At 39.5% G+C, this 20,155-nt stretch overlaps 1 protein-coding gene across 1 annotated transcript in view; it reads left to right on the top strand.

Moving 5' to 3' along the window:
• Positions 1–7,755: 7,755 nt before the first annotated feature.
• kcnh8 (potassium voltage-gated channel, subfamily H (eag-related), member 8) overlaps positions 7,756–20,155 on the top strand; it is a 58,677-nt gene continuing 46,277 nt past the window's right edge. The window contains exon 1 of the mRNA XM_017419414.2: positions 7,756–7,987. Within this exon, the coding sequence (XP_017274903.1) occupies positions 7,912–7,987 (76 nt within the window). The 5' untranslated portion in view covers positions 7,756–7,911. The remainder of the gene's footprint in view (positions 7,988–20,155) is intronic.

Raw genomic sequence — 20,155 nt, 5'->3', positions numbered from 1 at the left:
GAGAGAGAGAGAGAGAGAGAGCAAAAGAGAGGCAGAGGGGGAGAAAAGAAGGAGGTGGAGTCAGTTCCTTCAATCTGACTGATAAGAATCGAAGTCTTGCCCCTTGAAATGCTGCTGGTGATTACAGGTCTGTCTTTGCTGCAGGCGCGCAGATGGGTGGATGCTGAGCAACAGAAGTGTGCGATCGGGGGAGGGGGAGCAGTCTCTGCTCTACTACCTTTGACTAATTAAACAAAGTGAATTAGCTATCTCCCCAGCCAGAAAGAGTCATGGCTGGTTACACATCACTCATCGTGACTAATTCAGAGAGAGATGTCAGTCAGTGAAGTAAAAACACACACGTGTGTGTTTGATTCATCCGAGTTGCACCTCTGGGTCTGATGTATGGCAAGTCGTTTGCACATTTATCCAGTAATCATGGTTTTGAGAATCATTTTCCTTCACTAGTTGGGTCTTCACGATTTGGACAGTTGGTCGAACTAGTCTGACATCTAACTGGACAACCAGTTTTACCAGCTGTTGTTGGCAAACTAGTCACAGTTTCTTCTAGTTGAAGCAGCAGCCACATGGGAGCACAAGACAGTGCATCTCTCGTGCCGTTCTCAAGCCCGGGTAAATGGTGAAGGTTGAGTCAGGAAGGGCAAAACACTTTTGCCAAAACAAACACTGGAGTCCATCCAAGCGACACCATACGGAATCGGTTGAGGCCCGGATTAACAACGATCAATCATCCTCACATCCTAACATGTCAACACAATTTCCTCATACTAGTACTACTAACTAGAGTGTTTTTGTTCACACTCAGTGACTAGTGCAAACTAAAATTGTAACTATTCAAGTAGGAAAGATATCTTTTTGACACTAATAGTTTGATAGTGAAACTAAAATTTGTTCACTAGGTAACTAGGATGCAAAATTATTTACTGGATCACTAGTAAAGCTCAAAATATTCACAAGTTGACCAGTGTGACTTATTTTGGCCTTGCCAGTTTAATATTAAAGCCCAAATTGCACCTTGGTTGACTAGTTACAGGTTTAGTGCAGCTTAAAATGTTTACTAGTAAATTAGTATACCGAAAATTTTCTCTAAATTTTACTAGGTCTCCAGGAAAGCTCAAAATATGTAATTGTTTGTACTGGTGTGACTGTATCAATTTACTAATAAAGCCCAAAATGCTCATTAGTTGACTAGTTGGCTAAAGCCTTTTTTTATCTTGCTTTTTACCTACAGCACCAAATATTTGTTTACTAGTTAACTAATATGTCCAAAGGTTTTACTAGGTCGCTTGTAAAGCTTGAATTACTCACTAGTTGACTTGAGCAACTAGTTTTGGCCTCACCAATTTACTACTAATTCACAAAATGCTCACTAGTTGACACATTAAAACCCTTTTTGTCATGATCAGTGGAGAAAGAGATGAACCTAGAGTGCAGACTCATTGCTTTAAATTAAAAGAAACTAATTTATTAAGAAGAAAACAAAACAAAAGGCTGACTTGGCAGCAAAACTAAACATAACCAAAATCCAAACCTGAGACACGAGACGAGAGGGACAACCAGACAGCGCATGAAGCAACAACGGAGCAGCGAGTGAGTGGAGGAGATGACCGGGTTTTAAAGACAGGAGGCAATCAGCAAAAGTAGGCACAGGTGGAAGGATCACTAAAACTTAAGGCAGGTGTAGATGTGGGTGGCAGGCAGACAAGAGATAGACTGAGGAGAAGTGAAATGATGACAGAGGCACAGAGACCAAGACAAAACATGAAGACAACAAGGAGACACTAAACTCAACCCAAAAAGAAACCAGAAACAAAAGAAACACACAACAAAACTGAATCCTGACACTTTTGACCTTACTAGTTACAGAGTTCATTATTTTTACTAGTAACTAAAAATATTTACAAAATAAGAGTACTAGTTTTGCCCTTACTAGTTTAGTAAGGTCCAAAGTGCATACTGTTTAACTGTCTAAGTTAAATTAGTTGCTAATTTGTACAACTAAAATGTCTACTATGTAACTAGTGCATTTACACTTTGTAGTAGTTAACTAGTATAGAAACAAAATTTGTGTTTGGTTTATTATTTTTTTTGTTGTAATAAAGCTTCTTGGCGATAAATCTTATAGTATTGGAAAGTCTGTTTATGTCCCCTTGAATGGAGCCACATTTGTTAGGAAAATGCATTTGTGGATTGAGCAGCAGAGTTGAGTAAGTAGGCTGCATCCATGAAAAACTTGCCAAACCCTCTCTGCTGTTGCCAGCTTATTCTGCCGTTGACTTTGTTTGGTGTTGTTTACCGCACTGGATGATTGAAGTCTAAAGAAAAAAAAGATATATTGGCAATTAAACAATTTATTCAACAGGGGGCTCAGTGGCATGTGGAAGAACCATATACAGGCACAACAGCCTGGCTCCTCCCCCTCATGCTGCTCAGCAGCTTGGTCTCACACTGCAGTGATACGGCATCCTGTTCTCAACCAACATTTGTTGTAAGTCAGCCATTTCATCCTCCCCTCTGCTAAATTCTGGAGGTGCGCTCTGAAATAATAAGATTTATTCTCAAGCAATGTTGTTTCAGCAAATAAATAATCAACCAAACACAAATTTCCTTTTTTTTTTTTTTTGGTGCTATGCTTAGTCGGCAGAATTTTTGTTGGCTTGTTAACATGTAGTGTTTTACTAGTGTCTTAAAAGCCAGTAAGGTGGGACTTTTGCACTACTTATGCACTTTAACTGATTAGTACACTCAACTAGTAGGACAAAAGTGCCACCACTGGTTTGTTTGCCCAGCCAGTGCACCGAGGTGTCAAACTAATGTGACCGAATGTTCAGTTAGTGCAGTGAAGTTGTGAACTAGTAGAAGAAAACTATCCTTGATATCAAGGATGTGGAATAAATTTGCAAATTAAGTGACTTAATTTAGCTTTTTTAAGTTCCGAATGATTTTAAAACCCTCCAGCATTTTGTGTTTGCATCTGTTCTTATGTGATCACGTTGGTCTCCTTCTAGCACCTTTTGCTCTCCTGTTTTATCACCGGCTCGACACGCCGTCAGTTAGCCTGGCATGCTAAATGATAATTAGGACCATTACACGCTCACAGAGCATGATACCAGCACAGCGCATGGCTCCCTCAACTAGAGCCCCATCTCAGGGGACACCCTACAACTAACAGAGGCGTGTGTCTCCCCAAATTAGGTTAGATTTTCATTCCACCTCATTCGCCATGGATGTGATGTGGTTATTATAAACTCATGAAGTAGTTAGGGAGCCTGCTGCCGGTGGATGTGTGGAGGCATCGCGTTGGTGCGTTAGAGGGGGAATGAACTGCGCATTTCTGAATCTCTTTCATCTAAAATGTGTCTGCACATAAACATTTACATTCAAATGGGATGTAACAACAAAGAGGTGCATGAGAATTCACAAAGACTTAGATATGGACTTCCAGCCTGATGCACACAAACACTCCCACTTCACTGTGCATCTTTGTCTTTTAAATGTAAAGTTAGTTACATTTCCACAAGGACAGTTCTTGGATTGAACCTAAAGTGTATGTAGAGCAGTTTAAACTAGGCTCCAATTACCACAATGACTCATAAATGAGCTGAGTAGGTTCAGCAGCCTGACAAAGTGATACGTAATTACATGTTTAGGTCCCAAGGGTAATTGTTCTTCTGAATCTGGCATGTTTTAAAATGTGGCGCTTTCGCTAGTATTCGATCTGGATTTTATTTACTGATGTTTCCACTTTCTTAATCTTCCACCACTGACTTTCTCACAGCTCTGTTCTTAAATATCCTAACCCAGAAACCTTTCCGTGGCAGCAGATTAAATGTCCCTGCAATGTTGCTTATTGCTGACGTGGTGCCGGAGCTCGTCTTGAAGGCATTAGTCTCTCCTCGGGTTTCTCCCAGAGATGGGACTGACGGGTCCCTCGGTCTGTTTATGTCTCAGAAAGTGATCTGAAACCAGAGATCTCCGGGTACGTGATGAGACTGGAACTCAGCAACAGTTTGTAAGGTGCCCTTCGTACAAACCTGATCGAAAAGTGATGGACCGTGATTCGCATAAATATTGAAAAATAGTATTTTGAGCCTTTGTGTGAAAGAAGGACAGAAACTTTGAGTGAAATACAGCATTTAAGCAAAGAAAAGAGGAAAAATGGGTCTTATACTATGCGTCAAATTACCATTAAAGCTGCTTTTCCCTTTGCAGAGATTGAAAATGCTGTGTGAATGCTTAGTGCCGAATAACTACTGAAGAATCTGAAACTGAGTTGTTAAAGCTAAAAGAAGCAGAACACTAGCTAAAATTAAAGTATCAAAGAGCTAACTTAAAGCTAAAAGTAGGAGAAGGCCAGTTAAAAGCTAAAACTAGCATAAGAAGTCAAAAATAGTGCAAGTGTTATTCAGAAAGAACAATGTTTTTGAAGGAGTTGAATGTTGGGTTTTTCTATGGGGACATTTTTGCACATAAAGTTCAAAATTTGGAAAGCATTAAAGTTACAAAAACAAAAGGCTGCAGCACCTAGAACCAAAATGAGCTGGATGTCCAGATGTGGCTAAAATAGAACAAAGTATGCAGTAGTAGTTTGATTCCAATAAAACGTAGAGTAAAATAAAATAAATTTAAAAAACAAGTAAACAAGAGTGTGAATGCTGAATAGACATTAGCACAATTAATCAGTTAATAACATTGAACATCCGACTGTCATAAAATTGACCCAATTGCAGGCAAAGGAGGCAGAATGCTGGCAGGTAGGTGAATCCAGGAACTTCTGTTTCTCAAGACAATTAAACTGAATCCAATCAAACTTATACAACTGTGAAATAATTAAACTCAAGGGCAAAAACCAACAAGGGAACAGAGAGAATCTGACACTATCAAGATTCTTTGTATTGTGGGGAATAATGACTATGCACTGCAAATGTACTGAATGTAAGTGAATCCTGGTGTGACAGAAAAAAGTAACCCTAACAAATATTATAATATAATATTTTAACACTGACAGCTAATTAGGCTCATCTGCAACACAGTGAAAGGCTGAGAGTTTGAGAAGTATACTGAAAGATTCATCAATATAATTCCATGTATCCATCCATCCATCCATCCATCCATCCATCCATCCATCCATCCATCCATCCATCCATCCATCCATCCATCCATCCATCCATCCATCCATCCATCCATCCATCCATCCATCCATCCATCCATCCATCCATCCATCCATCCATCCATCCATCCATCCATCTTTTATATACAGGAGACAAGCTTAAAAAATAAAGACTAAAATGTTGTGTTCTCCAGAAACGAGCTGTACATTAAAACCTGAGCCTGAGCTCAGTTATTAAGGACTTAGGTGAAGTGTGACACTGTCCTGTGGTTTGATAAACACAAATCTCTTTCTTTTAGTAAATCACAGAAATGTCATCCTCCTTACTTTGAAGGAAAACAGCTTAATATCATTATTTTATGGAAATGAAAGCCGGCACAACATCAGATTTCAAATAAATAAATGATTGACCTCCGGTGGTGAAATGAAAAACAACACGACTGCTAAAACCACACAGAGTAAAGTGATGGCATCGCAGATATATTTCTGTGCATCCATTGAAGTGACCAGCCTGTACTTTGTGGAGCATTAATAAAGTTTTTAATGGAGTAGCATTAAAACCAGCGGTGACTCACTTTGACTCAACTTTCACTTAAATATGAACCTAACTCTAGCACACATGAAGTGTTTGGATCAGTGATCAGGATTAAATGATGCGTGACGTATTTATTTAGTCAGGTGAAGCTTCCCTGTCTCCTCTAATCTTATTAGCTGCCACATTTACTGATTTGTCTCTGTGCGCTTAACTACTGCCTCACCTCAGGGACATTAGTCATATATTTCTAACTGTGCACCCTGAGTGTGTTTGTTTGAATGTTTGTGAGCTTGTTTGAAGTCACGCAGTTGTTGTGTGATTCACAGCCATGAGCCTCGGAGCCCCCGTTGTCCAAAAAGACACAGCCACCACCGTCACAGCCGCTCTGGTTTTGTAAAGGCTCTGAGTGGGAGGCTTCAGTGTTTAGTCCCATCCTGTAAAAGTGATTTTGACCTAGAAAAGAAGTTTGTTGCGTCTGCCACAATTCTTCTGTATGTACATGTTTCTTACCCTCTTGCTGTTTCAACAGGCAGCTGTACCTGGAATACAAGACCTGTCAAATGATCTACAGCTGCTGAACGGCCCCCCAGAATCAACACCTCAAAGTAGTGAGGGCTACCACTGAGCAAGAGACATCATGAAGACCACTCTCCAGACAGGTCAGAGATAAAGCTATGAGGAACTACGGCTATTGGTTATTAAAAAAATGTCTCAAATCTGAACATCTCACAAAAAACATCATTAAATCTATTATTAGAAAATGGAAATATTACGCCACCAACAGCAAACCTTCCAAGACAGGGTCATCCACCAGAACTCATGATAATGAGAGCATTAAGCAGAGGAACATCCAGGAAGCTAAAGATAACCCTGATCTTGGAAGAGTAGCAGGGAAAGTCTTTGATTACAGAAAAAACAAATTTGCAGACCATTTGGAATTCCTTATTCAAACACGCGGAAGAAGATACTGTGGTCAGATGAGACTAAAACAACTTTTTGCCTGGTTCAAACCTGACACCTCTCATTCTGCTAAGAACACTATCCCTACAGTAAAGCATGGTGGTGGCAGAATCATGTTGAGGGGGCATTTTTTATCAGCAAGGACTGTGAACCTGATATGAGTTAAAGGTCAGATGGATGGAGCAAAATGCAGAGAAATTATAGAGGAAAATCTGTTGGAGTTTTTCCAGAGATTTGAGACTGAGACTTCCAGCAGGACAGTGACCCTGAACACACCACTGAAGCAACACTACACTGGTTTAAGGAGAACCAGTTAAATGTCCTGAAGTGGCCCAGCTGGAGCCAATAAAATGACTCAAAATGACAGTTTGATGATTATTTACACATTTTGTAAAAGCTTTTAAAACTTTGTTTTAAATGAGAAAGTAATTTTTAAAAATTGGGCTATCTGGTTCAAACCTATGACATTTATGTACGGATTTATAAACAAAAATGCTAATTATATTTTATAGAAAGTGCTGTGTGGAACTTTTATCTGTTAGAAGTTGTCCTTCAAAAACTAAATAAAAAAATTAAAGGTTTGCTTGCTTGCTCAAAAAAAGCTAAAGAGTTACATACTGTGTTAATGATGACATTTTTTAACTCGATGACGCCAGTTTTATCCCTGTTTTATAAACTGGTTGTATTTGCGTTCATTAATGTGACACCTGTTTAAAAATGCAGCAGCGTCATGGATTGCTCCTTCGTTTTTTGTCCACTTGAGGGCGCTACAGTCTAACTGATCAGATCTGCTGAGCGCTTGTTTTGGAAAGCGTGTCATGCCGCGCATTCACCACCAGATAGCGCCAACAAGTCCATGCTGTTTCTTTGTCTCTGATAAACCCTCAGATTCTGTGAGCGCGCTGGGAAAATCAACAGAGACATAATGGTAATCAACGTTTGCATTTTCTTTCTTTTTTATTTATTTTTAAATTGGAGGAAAACTCCCCTCTTTTTCTGCCGTTAATCCCAGCTGAGATGATCACATCATTACCAGCATCCCTGACAGGGAGTGTCTCTCTCTCTCACCTGAACTNTCCCTCGTCCTCTGGCGCAAACGCTCGTCGAACGACACCCTGCGCGCGCCTCACGCGCACTCCTTGGCGGAGACGGAGCCCTCTGTCAGTGCTGAGCTGCTGCCGGGAGGAGAGCCGCCAGGTCCACAGACAGGGAAGGGGCTCAGATGGGAGCAGCGCGCGCACGGTTCGGACGCCTCGCAGCCTCTCGTCAGTAACTTTGATGGGGACCTGGACACTCAGCAGGGACCATGCCTGTGATGAAGGGGTTGTTAGCGCCACAGAACACCTTTCTGGACACTATAGCCACGCGCTTCGATGGCACTCGTAAGTTTGCTTTTCCTAAAAGAACTGTTTTAATCAGTCCGCGTCGGTTCTGAGCAGACTGAGCCTTGCAGTAACCAGCAGAGAGGGTGAGTTTGTCTATAAGAGTTCTCCTTTAATTGTAGATCCAGCTTCAGCTTAGTGGCATTAAGTTAGGCACCTCGGGGCCACACAGGGACCCTGGACAGCTCCCACAGAGCTGTCTGTGGTGCTGATCCAACTGAACTTTAACAGAACTTCCTCACAGTTTTCAGCCTTACATTTATTTGTGGACAGCTTCATTTTGAAATATGTGTTCAGTATTTACTGGTGGATTTTGGCAGATGTTTGCTCCAGTTTGGACCAGTCCAGCTCCTCAGGTTTTTGTACGCACTACAAACTGCTGGGTTATTTTGATAACTCTGCTGCTGGGTTAAAGCTGTTGTGTTGGTTTGACCAAATATTTGGGTCAAAAAGTTGGACCCAGTGGCTGAGTTGGAGATGAGCTGTGTCATTCTGCACAGCCCGCCATTTTGAACAAGAAGTTGACCAAATCGGACCTAACCGAACCTCTGCTTTAGGGACGTAATAACTAAAGGTAAAATGGTAAAAACAACCTGTAAGAAGATGTTTAGCCTGGTTGGGTTTGTTAATAACTTTAGTTTGCAGTGACAGTGAGTTTGGTTTCCTGAAATAACATAAATTGGTGTTTGCTAGCTGATGCTAATAGCAGTTAATGCACGGTAGTTAGCACCAGTTCAAGTTGTAATTATCTAGTAACCTTTATAGCAGCTCTAATTGAACAAATTAGTAATTTTAACCAAACATTTGGGTAAAAAACCTAACCTATATCAGGCTGATAACCCAACTCTTAATTTGTCTTGGTTCAAATTTGACCCAGAGATGGGTTACTAATTTTTTTTTTTTTTACCCAGCAGTTTTAGTGTGTAGAATAACATCTAAGAAGTGGTTTGTTTACTTTTTGTTTCCATATGCATTTTGTAAAGATGCACTTGATTTTTGTGGTTTACAGTTTCCACTCTTCTCTATGATTTCATGTTTTTATTATTATACTAACAAGACTGATTCACTTTTGTCAAATTTTGAACAAGTAAAATGCCTTTCCATAATTTGTGAGTTAAAATTTGCCAGAATATGCAGCAAAGTTCTCTTTAAAACCACTTTTACAATTTTTACGCACCAATGTCTGCTCCATAGAGAAATCTTTGTAGCATACATGTACTGGTAACAATATTACCAGCATTTAGTAGCTTTTTTTTCTACCAATTCACCAACTGAGTAGCTACCCAATGATCTGAGACATCCTTTAACACTCGGAGAGGTGTTATAATATCTATCCATCGAGATTTTATCTCTCGTATTTACTGGTTGAGTACCACTGTACCAGTAAGAGCAGACTATGCAGTAAATTCTGTGGCAAACACCAAACACACACACAAACACACATGCACTGCAGCCTGAGCACAAGCCCTGCTCTTACACAACAGAACTGGAGTGGTTCCGTACAGAACGTTTGTCAAGCTGCAAAGAATGAGCTGCCGTCCTTGAGCTGGCGAGGTGGAGGAAATTAACGTTGGATTTGAAGTGCTAGATGGAGCAAACGGGAGCCAGCAGAGCCTGACGGCACAAATTAGGTCTGATGGTCTGGTCAAGAGCAAATATAAGGGAAGAGCTGAGGTTCATCTCTGCGGGATCCCCGTTTGAGGTCATCCATAGCCCGAGTGGAGCCGGAGACAGTGACAAATTGATAAGAGTGGAAAGAGGTGAATATTTAACATGATCTCATTTGTACTTTGAGAGAAGGTATTTAGAGTTATGGGAACCACTTTATCTTGTTGCGGTCCCTGTTCACACTAAAACAAACAAAATGCTTCAACATCTACAATGTTTCAGGGCTGAAGCCATTTTTCTCCATTTGGAAGACAAAGCTTTGCGATCTTACTTAAAACTCCCCGAAGAATGTGGGATAATAAATACTTATTTAAAGGGTTTCTCCAGCATCCCACAGTGAGTTAACCACCTCTGACCACTGTGGCTGGGATGAATGGGCCTGTTTTAACCATATGATGCACGAGTAGCTCTGTGGCAACTGTGTGAAAATGTTGCAGTACCTTCTGTCATTCTGGCAGTCTGACAGTCCCTCTCCATCCAGGTGACTAATCTCACCACCTGTCCATCACTGGTGCTGGATGTCGTGGCGTATGATGCTTGTCACGAGCGCATATTATCACCAGGCTATAACATGATTCTGTTCTACCTGTTTACAGCTTTGACTCACATTAAATGTCAAAAAATGATATAAAAACAAAAACTATTTTCCAAGTTCAAGTGGACTTTTTTTAACCACATTTATCTTTGATGATGGACATGACTTTATTAGAATATATAAATAGTTGTTAATTAATATGTATGTTGTTTATTAAAGTGATAATTTGTGGATTTTTTAAATTATTTTTAGGATTGGTACTTACAGAACAGGGTAATATTAATGCAAATTGTGCCTGAAGCACACTGACTGATACTTCTAAACCTCTGGATTTTTTTGTTTTGTGGACCATTTGTAGCTTTTAATGCTATCCAAGGTGAAGCCCATGTTTTCCCAGAGATTTAGACAAAAGTAATTCATTGGTTAGATCACCTGATTCTTCTGTGCAGGTTTCAATCAGTCCTCTGCAAAATGTGGCTGCTTGTGAGCAAAAGACTGATCGTTTTGGCCCCACTGCATCGTGCATTTGTTACAGTATAGATTTTAAGATTTTATAGTGAGGCTTTAGGGTCTATTAATGCGGTGGCTCTAGTTTCATAAAAGACAAACTCAAATCATCAAACTCAAGAACTAGTAGGTGGAAAAGTCAGACTGAACAGAAATGCCGTAAAAAGGAAAAGCGGACTCGTAATTTGCATCTTTAAAGCTGACCTAAATATTCTGTCCCAAGTCTGAGTTGACAGAAAGTACATTTGATCATCAAGAAGAGTTTTATTGTGCTTTTGCAGGCATCATTCAACCAAGCATGCCAACTAGAGACAAAAGAGGAAAAAGCTTGGGAGCAACTTCCAGATTCTCTGTCTGGATGGATAGCTTTTCCAAGTCAATACGTGGCTCTTTGATTGTTTTAACTAAGTCTATATGACTCTCTGGAAGCAAAATGTTGCCCCCCCCCCCCCNAGTCTTAGACATTCTACAGCCCAAACTCAAAAACAGATTGGGGCACACCTTTACAGTTTCTATTAGATGGAACAGGAATTCATGTAAGAACTGCTCAGGCTTTAGACTTTACTTTTAAAACGATTTATTGATTCATACAAATTCTGTTTATTGTAATTTACTCAGTATGACACTGACATCACTAACTAAAAGGACATAAAACAGGGCAGGGACAGGGGGACAAATAGAAAAGGACAGTGGACATCTACTACAACCTGAGCTGCACAGAGGACTTTTCACGTCCTCCATCAACTCAACTAGTTGAACTACATCTACACCATTTTTATCACTACAGCCTCGCTCCATTTCAGAGTTCTTGCTGACTAGACGTTTCTGTTAACAAGTGATAGCCATCACCAGGGAGAGGGAGGCCGGAGCGGGCTGCCGTCCTGCCAAACGAAGCAGATGGTTTGGTGATACGGTTGTATCCGAGAGCCGAGGAAAGTCCTGCTCGTCCTGCACCCATTTATCACTACTGCCACGTTCTCAATATGCAGGTTTTTGCTTTTAAAAAGTTACTTTCTGCTACAGTCACTGCTGGTAAGCCTTGAGATAGCTGTTTGTTGAGTCATAATGGGATGTTAGTCATAATGTTATATGTGGATGAAAGATAAAGTACTTTTGTAAAAAAAACAAAGATCAATAGACAGAGAAGAAGCAGGATAGTCTGTAGGGTTTTCTGCTATTGATATTTATAAGAGTGTGTATTTCTGTGTGTGCACTCAGCTAACTTATATTAAGGGTAGTAAAACATAAATTTCCTGGCTGCTGATTACCTTTTTTATATGCTAACTAAGCGGTTAAACGTGGCTGTGGGACGCTGCATTGTAATTACCACGTGCTGCCACACGAATCCCCAAAAACCCAATTAAATAAGTCGCACAGAAGAGGAAGTCAGATCCTGCTGATTCAAAGAACACAAGGCCCGGTGTCTGTGTGGCTTTCTGAAACCAGCAACCCTTTGACCTGCAAGAAGACCAAGGAAGATAATTACTGAGCATGAAAGACACAGACTGACACATAAGTTTCAGCAACATTTCTTAAAGTAAAGTTATTCTACACTAAAATCCAGCTTTTTATTATCCCTAAATGTAGGCTTAGAAGCGTGTTATTTTTCGTTCTAATTATGCTAACTTGTAAAAAAGGCCAGTGTGGTGTTGCTCTCGGTCAGAAAACGACTCAGAAAGAAATAATGAGTGCAGTTATGAGACTGCGACAGAGTAATCAATCATCATTGACTGTGGTGCTGCAGGGTGCAGAAAGTCTCTCACTTACTAGCACTACTCTTCCAATTTTCTCCAATTAATATTGGGACATTTTTTATTTTAGGAGGGAAAAAAATAAACTCTGTGAAATAACTACAACTTTTATGGTGTCTTGAGGCAGTGCTAAATCATCAGAAAGATATCTGCTACATATAGAACCATATTCTCTTTTTCTTTTTATTGTGTTTTTATTTCTAAATGTAATTTTAATGCACAGAGTGAACATGTTCTTGTACTCAAAATTTTAAAGTAGCCATTCAGACCACAAAGCCATATAGTAAAAGGTATGTTTGAAGCACCTTATTGGCTTATTTTTTCAGATATGGAGACCCAGTAAACCCATCTTTAATATGTGGTTTGTGATCTTAAATAAGATGGAGAACAGGATAAACACACCATGTAAACATTAGTATTTTACCACTGTTATTTTGAGTATTTAGTTGTGTTTCTGTAATGTGGTGTTAGCATTTAGCTCAAGAAATGGCAGCACAAAATACAGCATCACGAGCTGGTGTTGCTCCATAGCAACATCATAGTCTGACCGGCTAAATACTAAGCATGTCTCAATACTATTAGCCGTATTTGGAGTAAACCTTTAAAGCTAAACAGGCATATTGTCTTATACACTGCCTTATATGGATGGCTCACATTTGGCTGTTCTCTCATTCAGCACAAACTTAATGTTTTGTTGTGTTTCTGGCCACCTGACAAAAGTAGCACCATGTCTTAAAGTCATCATTCATCTTGGAAAATATTGATGTAAACGCTAAGATAGCTATATAGCCCACTTCACCAGCAAGTTCACAGCTTTGTTAGCTGTGTATTGTTTTGCGTAAGTATTTTTAGCTAAAATATTATTTTATTACTGTAATATCTACTCACATTACTGTAAGCTGTCATGAGCTTATCAGGTTCGAAACACGTGAATAACTGTGTCAGATTAATAGTAACGCAGCACTGTTTGCTGAATTAAAAAAGGATTTGAGAAAGTATTAATTTAGAATAATACAGGCATCATTCTAAGTAAAAAAAACCCTGAACTTTGGGAGTGGGGAGGGAACCTCTGCTCCATCAAACCTGTGGGACTTCTGGGCCTCGGCGTCACCAAGGATGTTCTGCCTTGTTAAACTACCTAATTAGTGAGATTCCTCTCCTAATCAGTGTATAATGGACTGTCCAAAACAATCGACAAATGGGGTTTCACCGGCAGAAGTCTGGGCCAAGTCAGCCATTTTTAGACTCAATTAATTATGTGGGCTTTTGTGAGAGAAAGAGAGCGAGGGAAGCCCTATGACAGGATTTTTTCTTTTTGGTGAGGGGGGTGAGAAGAGAGAAACTGACAAAGAGAGGCTGAGACAGAGCAAGAGGGCTGCGGATTGGAAATTACAGGACTTTAATGACTGGTGTAATGTTTCATTTGGTGAGAGCCGAGGGGAAAGTGTGATGAAGAGGCATCACAGTGATTAAAGCTGTGGGTTTGTGTAATGATCTTCTCTTTTTTTCACGATTTGGTGGCTTTGTGCATGCATACTCTGCTGTACTTTGATCAAAACTCAAAGCACAGCTAAATGGTACACCTGCTACAGTTTGTGGATGCGGTCCCGATACAGACACATATGCAGCAATAATTTCTGAATTCTGTATGCCGACCCGACTCTGTATCTAAGAGAAAACTGTACAGTTGTAACCTTGGTTGCCATGGTGTGTGTCAGTGGTTACTGTGGCAACTGGGAGTGACTTTTTTGGTGGTTATGTAACTTCTTTGTAGCAGTTTCTTTGAGGCCTGCATGATTTTAGGCAAAAAGAGGATCAGGTCTTGCCATCCATCTCTCCGCTTCCCTACTAATTCATACCACACTTCATCTTTCCTCGTTCCACCTCTCACAGCTCCATCCCACTTGCTCTCAGCGTTTCACGTCACCCCCTCACCCTCTGCCCTCCTAACACTCTCATTTGTCTGCCTCGGAGTATTTCTCAGCCTCCCCTTCTCTGCCCCTTACCTGTCCTCATCTTTCACTCTCTCCTCTGCTCTGCCGTCCAACCCCACCTCTTCCTGCTGGGTTGTTCTGCTGCTTTTCTGTTTCCTCCCTCCCGTTCACTCTTTCTGTGTGCCTATCGCTTCCCCGTGCTTGGTCACACATCATAAGAATTGTTCCCGTGCCTTAAATAGCCCTGGAGTGCTTCAGGAAGTGAGTGAGGCTGTCAATGAGCTGGTGAGTGTTGGTACAGGAGCCCTTCACATACCTGTTTCATGAGGCAGGTGTGTGTAGGAGAGAAATGAGCAGATAGAAAGTTGCAAAAAAAATAAATAAATAAAAAAATGAGACCACCCGCGCACTGTCTAACTCGAAAAAAAGAAATAAATAAAAATTACTGGATCTTTACCAGGTATCTTTACCAAATATCCTTAATCTTTCTTCAACATTACAATACGATTTCAAAAGTAAGAACACATGAAATCATGAATGCGTTTCTTATTGATGTGCTTGTAACACATGTACATGTACATTTAAACACATGTATTAACAAAGGCTGCGTTCCAATTAGAGGAAGTTCTGTTTTTGATAGAACAGCACACAGGTGCAGAAATGGAATGCAGCCCTCGTTAAATACACCCAAACCTTCAGTCCAAGAAACAGAAAAGTATAATAAATCACTGTAAATGTTGTAAAATCAAAAATCTCAGTCTATAAATCCTGAATACCTATTAAACAGTAATCAAGTATCTTGTTTCCATTTCTTTAAACCAAGCCGTTGGGACAATTAAACACGATTTGCTGAATGTATACAACAATTAAAAGCCTGACATTCCTTGAAAGCATGTATATTGCCGGTAGCTAAACATGCTAGAGTTTAAACTAAGTTAAGATCATCTTGTGTTGAAAAATAACTGAGTTGGTCAAAGCCTAAAAACAATGTTGTGCACAATCTCACGCAATATTGTGAGATCTCATGCAATTTGTTAGTACTTGGAGTATTCGAAAGGAGTGACTCTCAGCTACAACAACACAAGCTTTTAGCACAGTATCTATGAAATTGACCAAGTTATAGCCACTTTTGTGCTGGCCAAGTTAGATTAGCTATGGTGGCCATCTTGAATTGCATTGGCTAAAAACTTAATCAGTTGTAGTTGTACAACCAATGATTACTTTCTGAGAGTTTTATTAAAAACCAGCAAGTGATTCATGAGATATTTTGCTAACAGACAGACAGAGTTGACTCTAATAGTTAATGACAAAGTTTTGTGCTTGGAGTTCGTGCTAGGCATCAGTTTCAGCTACTACACACAAAAATTATGAAATTGTCAGCTTTATTGTCATTTTTATGTTTTTTCTAATTTCTGAGACACACACATAAACACACACACAAGCAAAAACATTATTACGATAAAAATTACAGTAAGAGTTTCCTTCAAATCAAATTAGACATATATTTGAATGTTTCTTCCCCAATGTTTGAGTCAATTTTAAGGCTCCAAATCTGGGTTAAAACAGTGTGATAGAGGAAACTGCCATAACGCACTTATTATGCCTAACAATAGCGTTGGCATAGAGGAGAGCAGTTTGGGAATACACACAAACACAGCAGCTTTGTTTCTTCTGACCCACCTAGTTACTGTAGCACTGACATACTGAGAAAAGAAGCCTCAAATAACTTCTCAAACTCAAAAAAAAGAAAAATGAAATATTACTTTTTTAATTATTATTTATACATACAGAACATTTTTGCCAGCTACATTAAAGGAACGTGCATCAGAACTAGACGGGGGGTCTGTATGATACTCTGACAGATAACATTGAGCAAAAATACCACAGTTTCACAGTATTGTGGTATTTAAACAAAAAGTTAAAAAAGCATCCTCTTGTTGTTCTCTTTTACGGGTCGCAGGGAGCTGGTGCCTGTCTCCAGCAGTCACTGTGCGAGAGACAGGGGGACACCCTGGACAGGTCGCAAGTCCATCACAGGGACACATAGAGACAAACGAGACAAACAACCATTCACATTCTCACAAACAGCTGGGGACATTTTTACATTACTTTATCTGGAACATAAGTATTCTAGGTTTCCTTCTAGTTGTCATCTTAACCACTGAGGTATTTATAATAACCAAACTTCAGTAAAACTTCTGAATAAATAAATTTTTAATAGTACTGTAGCTTCTCTAAGATCTATGAAAACATGTTTTATTTGCTTGATTACAAGGAAAAAAAATACATTTTATTAAGCGCTTTGACTAAAGAGTTCATTTTAAACGTCTGATTAGATCAAATGAAAAATAATAATTAAAAACAGGACATAATCCACCATCTTAAGGTCATGTTCTGATTTTGCAATTATGTGCCTCATTTCATTAAAAACATGTTTTACAAACGATTTGATAAGAGCAAACCTGCTTCAGCTGACAGCTTTATTGCATTTTAAAACCTCTCTGTAATAAAATTCACCCATCTCGCGCTTCTTCGACCCCTCTTTCTCCTCCCCCACGCACACTTTTGCAATCTCTTTCTCTGTGCTTCTTTTTCCTCCTCCCTCATTTTTTTTTCCCCTCTCTACGTACCTGCGGGGTTCCTCCGGCAGCTGTCAAGCACCAGTGTGAGCACATGTTGAGATGATCTACGATCTGCTGGGAATGAGAGGCGATGATGAGGGTGAGGGCAAAGACAGAGACAAAGAGACAATGAGGGACAGAATCTAAAGTCAAAAGAGAAGCTTTCAGTAGCAGAAACCTGGAGTTCAGAAGAAAAATCATAGTAGAGGTGATGGTTCAAGAACAAGGTGAACTTCAGGAAAAGCTGAAAGCAAACAAATGGGTTTAGGGAAAACGACAGAAGTTTGGTAGGGGGCCGAGGTTAGAAGGAGATGTGGAGAAATTAGGTGCCGGGATCCAAAATGGAGGGTGGGGCATGGAGAACAGCTGGGGGCGGGAAGTAAAGGATGGAGGGAAGGCTGACAGACGAGACACGAGCAAAAGGGCAGAAGGTGTGATGGAGAAACGCCAACACGCAGGAAGTGAAAGGATAAAAGTTAGAGAGATGTGGGGAGGTACGGAAGGACACGCTGCTGGAGGACGAGCAAAAAGAAAGGGATGGGGGAGAGAAAAAGCAGGATGGCAGTACGTCTACAACTGATTAACTTTTGGCGTCAACTCAGTTCAAGATGGCTGCCACAGCCAACTGACCTTGGGAAACAGAAAAATGGCTCCAACTGAATTCATTTCACAGATATTCAGCTAGAGTTTGGTGGTTTAGTAGCTGAGAGTCATTCCCAACACATAATTTGAGCGCTATAATGGATCGGGTGAGATCTGTTTTTAAAACGTTGCCATCAACTCTTTGAGTAAACTGTTGGTCTGTTAGCAAAATATCTCCTGAACCACTGGATGGATTTTAATAAACCTCTCAGAAAGTAATCTTCAGATGTGCATCTGCAACTGAACAACTTTTAGAGTCAGCTCAATCCACCACAGTTAGTCGACCGTAGCCAACACATGTGGTGTGGTAGTAGCTGAGAGTCATCCTCAACACATCAGTGCCATTACATCATGCAGAAGCTCACAATGTTTCATGAGATTGGATCTAACATCAGTTACAAGGTTTGACCAAAACAGGTAGAACTTTTTTAGTTTAGCACATAAGATGCTCTGAGTGTGAAACTCTGGTGTGGAAATCAGTGGGAGATATGTAAGGAATTTTAAGTTTAAAATAAACGTTTTTTTAGAGAAGCCCAGCTTTCTTTAAATTGTTTTAAGTTGACAGTATTTCTCTAGGTTTTTTGAATTCTTTGAATGAATGTAGGTTTTTCTTCTTCACACTTTTTCAGTCCTGTAGCTGATCATTTTAAAGACTTTTTAAATATAAACACCTGCTAACGTAAAGGTTCCCAACACTCATCCTCAGGGCTCAGTGTCCTGCATGCTTGAGATGTTTTCCTGCTCTAAAACACTTTAACTAAATAAAAGTCCTCCTCACCTTGTCATTAAGCTTTGGAGAAAACTCGCGATGACATTCATTTCAGTCCCTTGTTTTGAACCGCAGGGAAACATACAGAACACGCACGGACAATGTACCTCACTTATCACACCTTTGTTTAAAGCTTTTGTGGGCGACGTGCATTCCTTCAATAAATTCTGGTTCCATTTCAAAAACAGCTTTCAGACGACTTTACTGAAACTTCTGTTTAAATTTAAATGTAACTAAAACTCGCTCCCGTCTGAAACGTCTAAAACGCTCCCTGTTATTGATGTTCTTTCTATATTTTTTTTACAGTTAAACGTGCTTAAAACCTCAGTAAACAAAGTAAGTAAGGTTTTCTTTTTCTTTCCAGTTGTAAAAATTAAACAAAACAACTGAAAATCTCACCTAAAGTGTATTTGGCTCTTCAAACTGAGCCCTTACAGCCTGATGTGTAATTGTTTCCATCCACTTCGTACCGCCCTTTGCTCTGGGAGCTGCTTGGGATTGTCGTCTCCCTGTCTTGCCCCCCTCCCCCCTCCCTCATGCCAGGGGGGTCTCTGACAGCTGGTCCCAGTGCTGAGACCTGTTCTGGTCCACATCATCCAGTCAGAGCATTACTGCTGATATGACACGTTTTCATGGTTTTTTTTTTCTTTTTCTTTCCTTTCATAAAGGGATACAGCTGTCACCCTGTCACTGTTATCTCTTTTGGCCAGAAACACAAGTCCGCTGTTGAGGACTTTTGATTTTATTTACACTGTCTATTTTAAACTGCTGTCCTTTCATATAACAGACAGCAACCAAGGAAAATACATCGGCTCAGCCATGCATCGTTTTAAACTGTATCAACTCAACAAGTATTAAATAAGCAGTGTGACATAGTGTTAGTATTTTGTTAATAATAATTAAGATTAAAATAATATTTTTCATATTAAATCATCAAAATATACAATTTAAGCTACTCTAGCTGTTTTTTGCTGAAATTCTGCTCTGAAAAATCTATCCATTTATTTGTAACAACTTACCACAAGCTATTTTATTCAGGTTTTTTTTTACAGTACCATAGTAAATTAAAGAGAGCTTAGTTTTTGTAACTTTGGTGCCCAAATAAGGCAGCCATATTTTCAATAATAGCTGGCATATATTTATTTTATTATTTGTATTTTGAAAGACGATTTCCTCCAACTGAGTTCAGTTCTTCCTTCTTTAGACCCCCTCAGAGGACTTCTTCATCACTTCTTTGGTAATAACCTCCTCATCCTAAACAGGAAAAAATCAATTCTAGTTCTTTCAGACATAATTATTTGGAAAGACATAATACTACAAATTACAGAAATGTCAAATTTCTTATTTACCCTCTAAGAGCTTTTTTTTAAAAAGATCTTTTTCTTCTTGAGGTATTTTACATATGGATGGATGGAGCTCTCTCTGTTTTCCACAGACTTTATCATTTGAAGAGACACTTATCTAGTTTGTAAACAAAATCTAAGCAGCCTATTAGAAAAACTAAATTGCCTTTAAAACCATGTAGCTTACTTTTAAAATAACATTTTATGCATCTTCAAATAGAAATAAAAACACTTGGAGTCTCTTTTATTTACAGGTGCTGGTCATAAAATTAGAATATCATGAAAAAGTAGATTGATTTCAGTAATTCCATTTAAAAAGTGAAACTTGTATATTATATTCATACATTACATACAAACTCATATATTTCAAATGTTTATTTCGTTTAATTTTGATGATT

This window comes from Kryptolebias marmoratus, linkage group LG5 (assembly GCF_001649575.2).
Source record: "Kryptolebias marmoratus isolate JLee-2015 linkage group LG5, ASM164957v2, whole genome shotgun sequence".
NCBI classification, from domain to species: Eukaryota; Metazoa; Chordata; class Actinopteri; order Cyprinodontiformes; family Rivulidae; genus Kryptolebias; species Kryptolebias marmoratus.
Note: the sequence above shows the minus strand (reverse complement) of the source record. Positions and strands in the feature narration are given on the sequence as shown.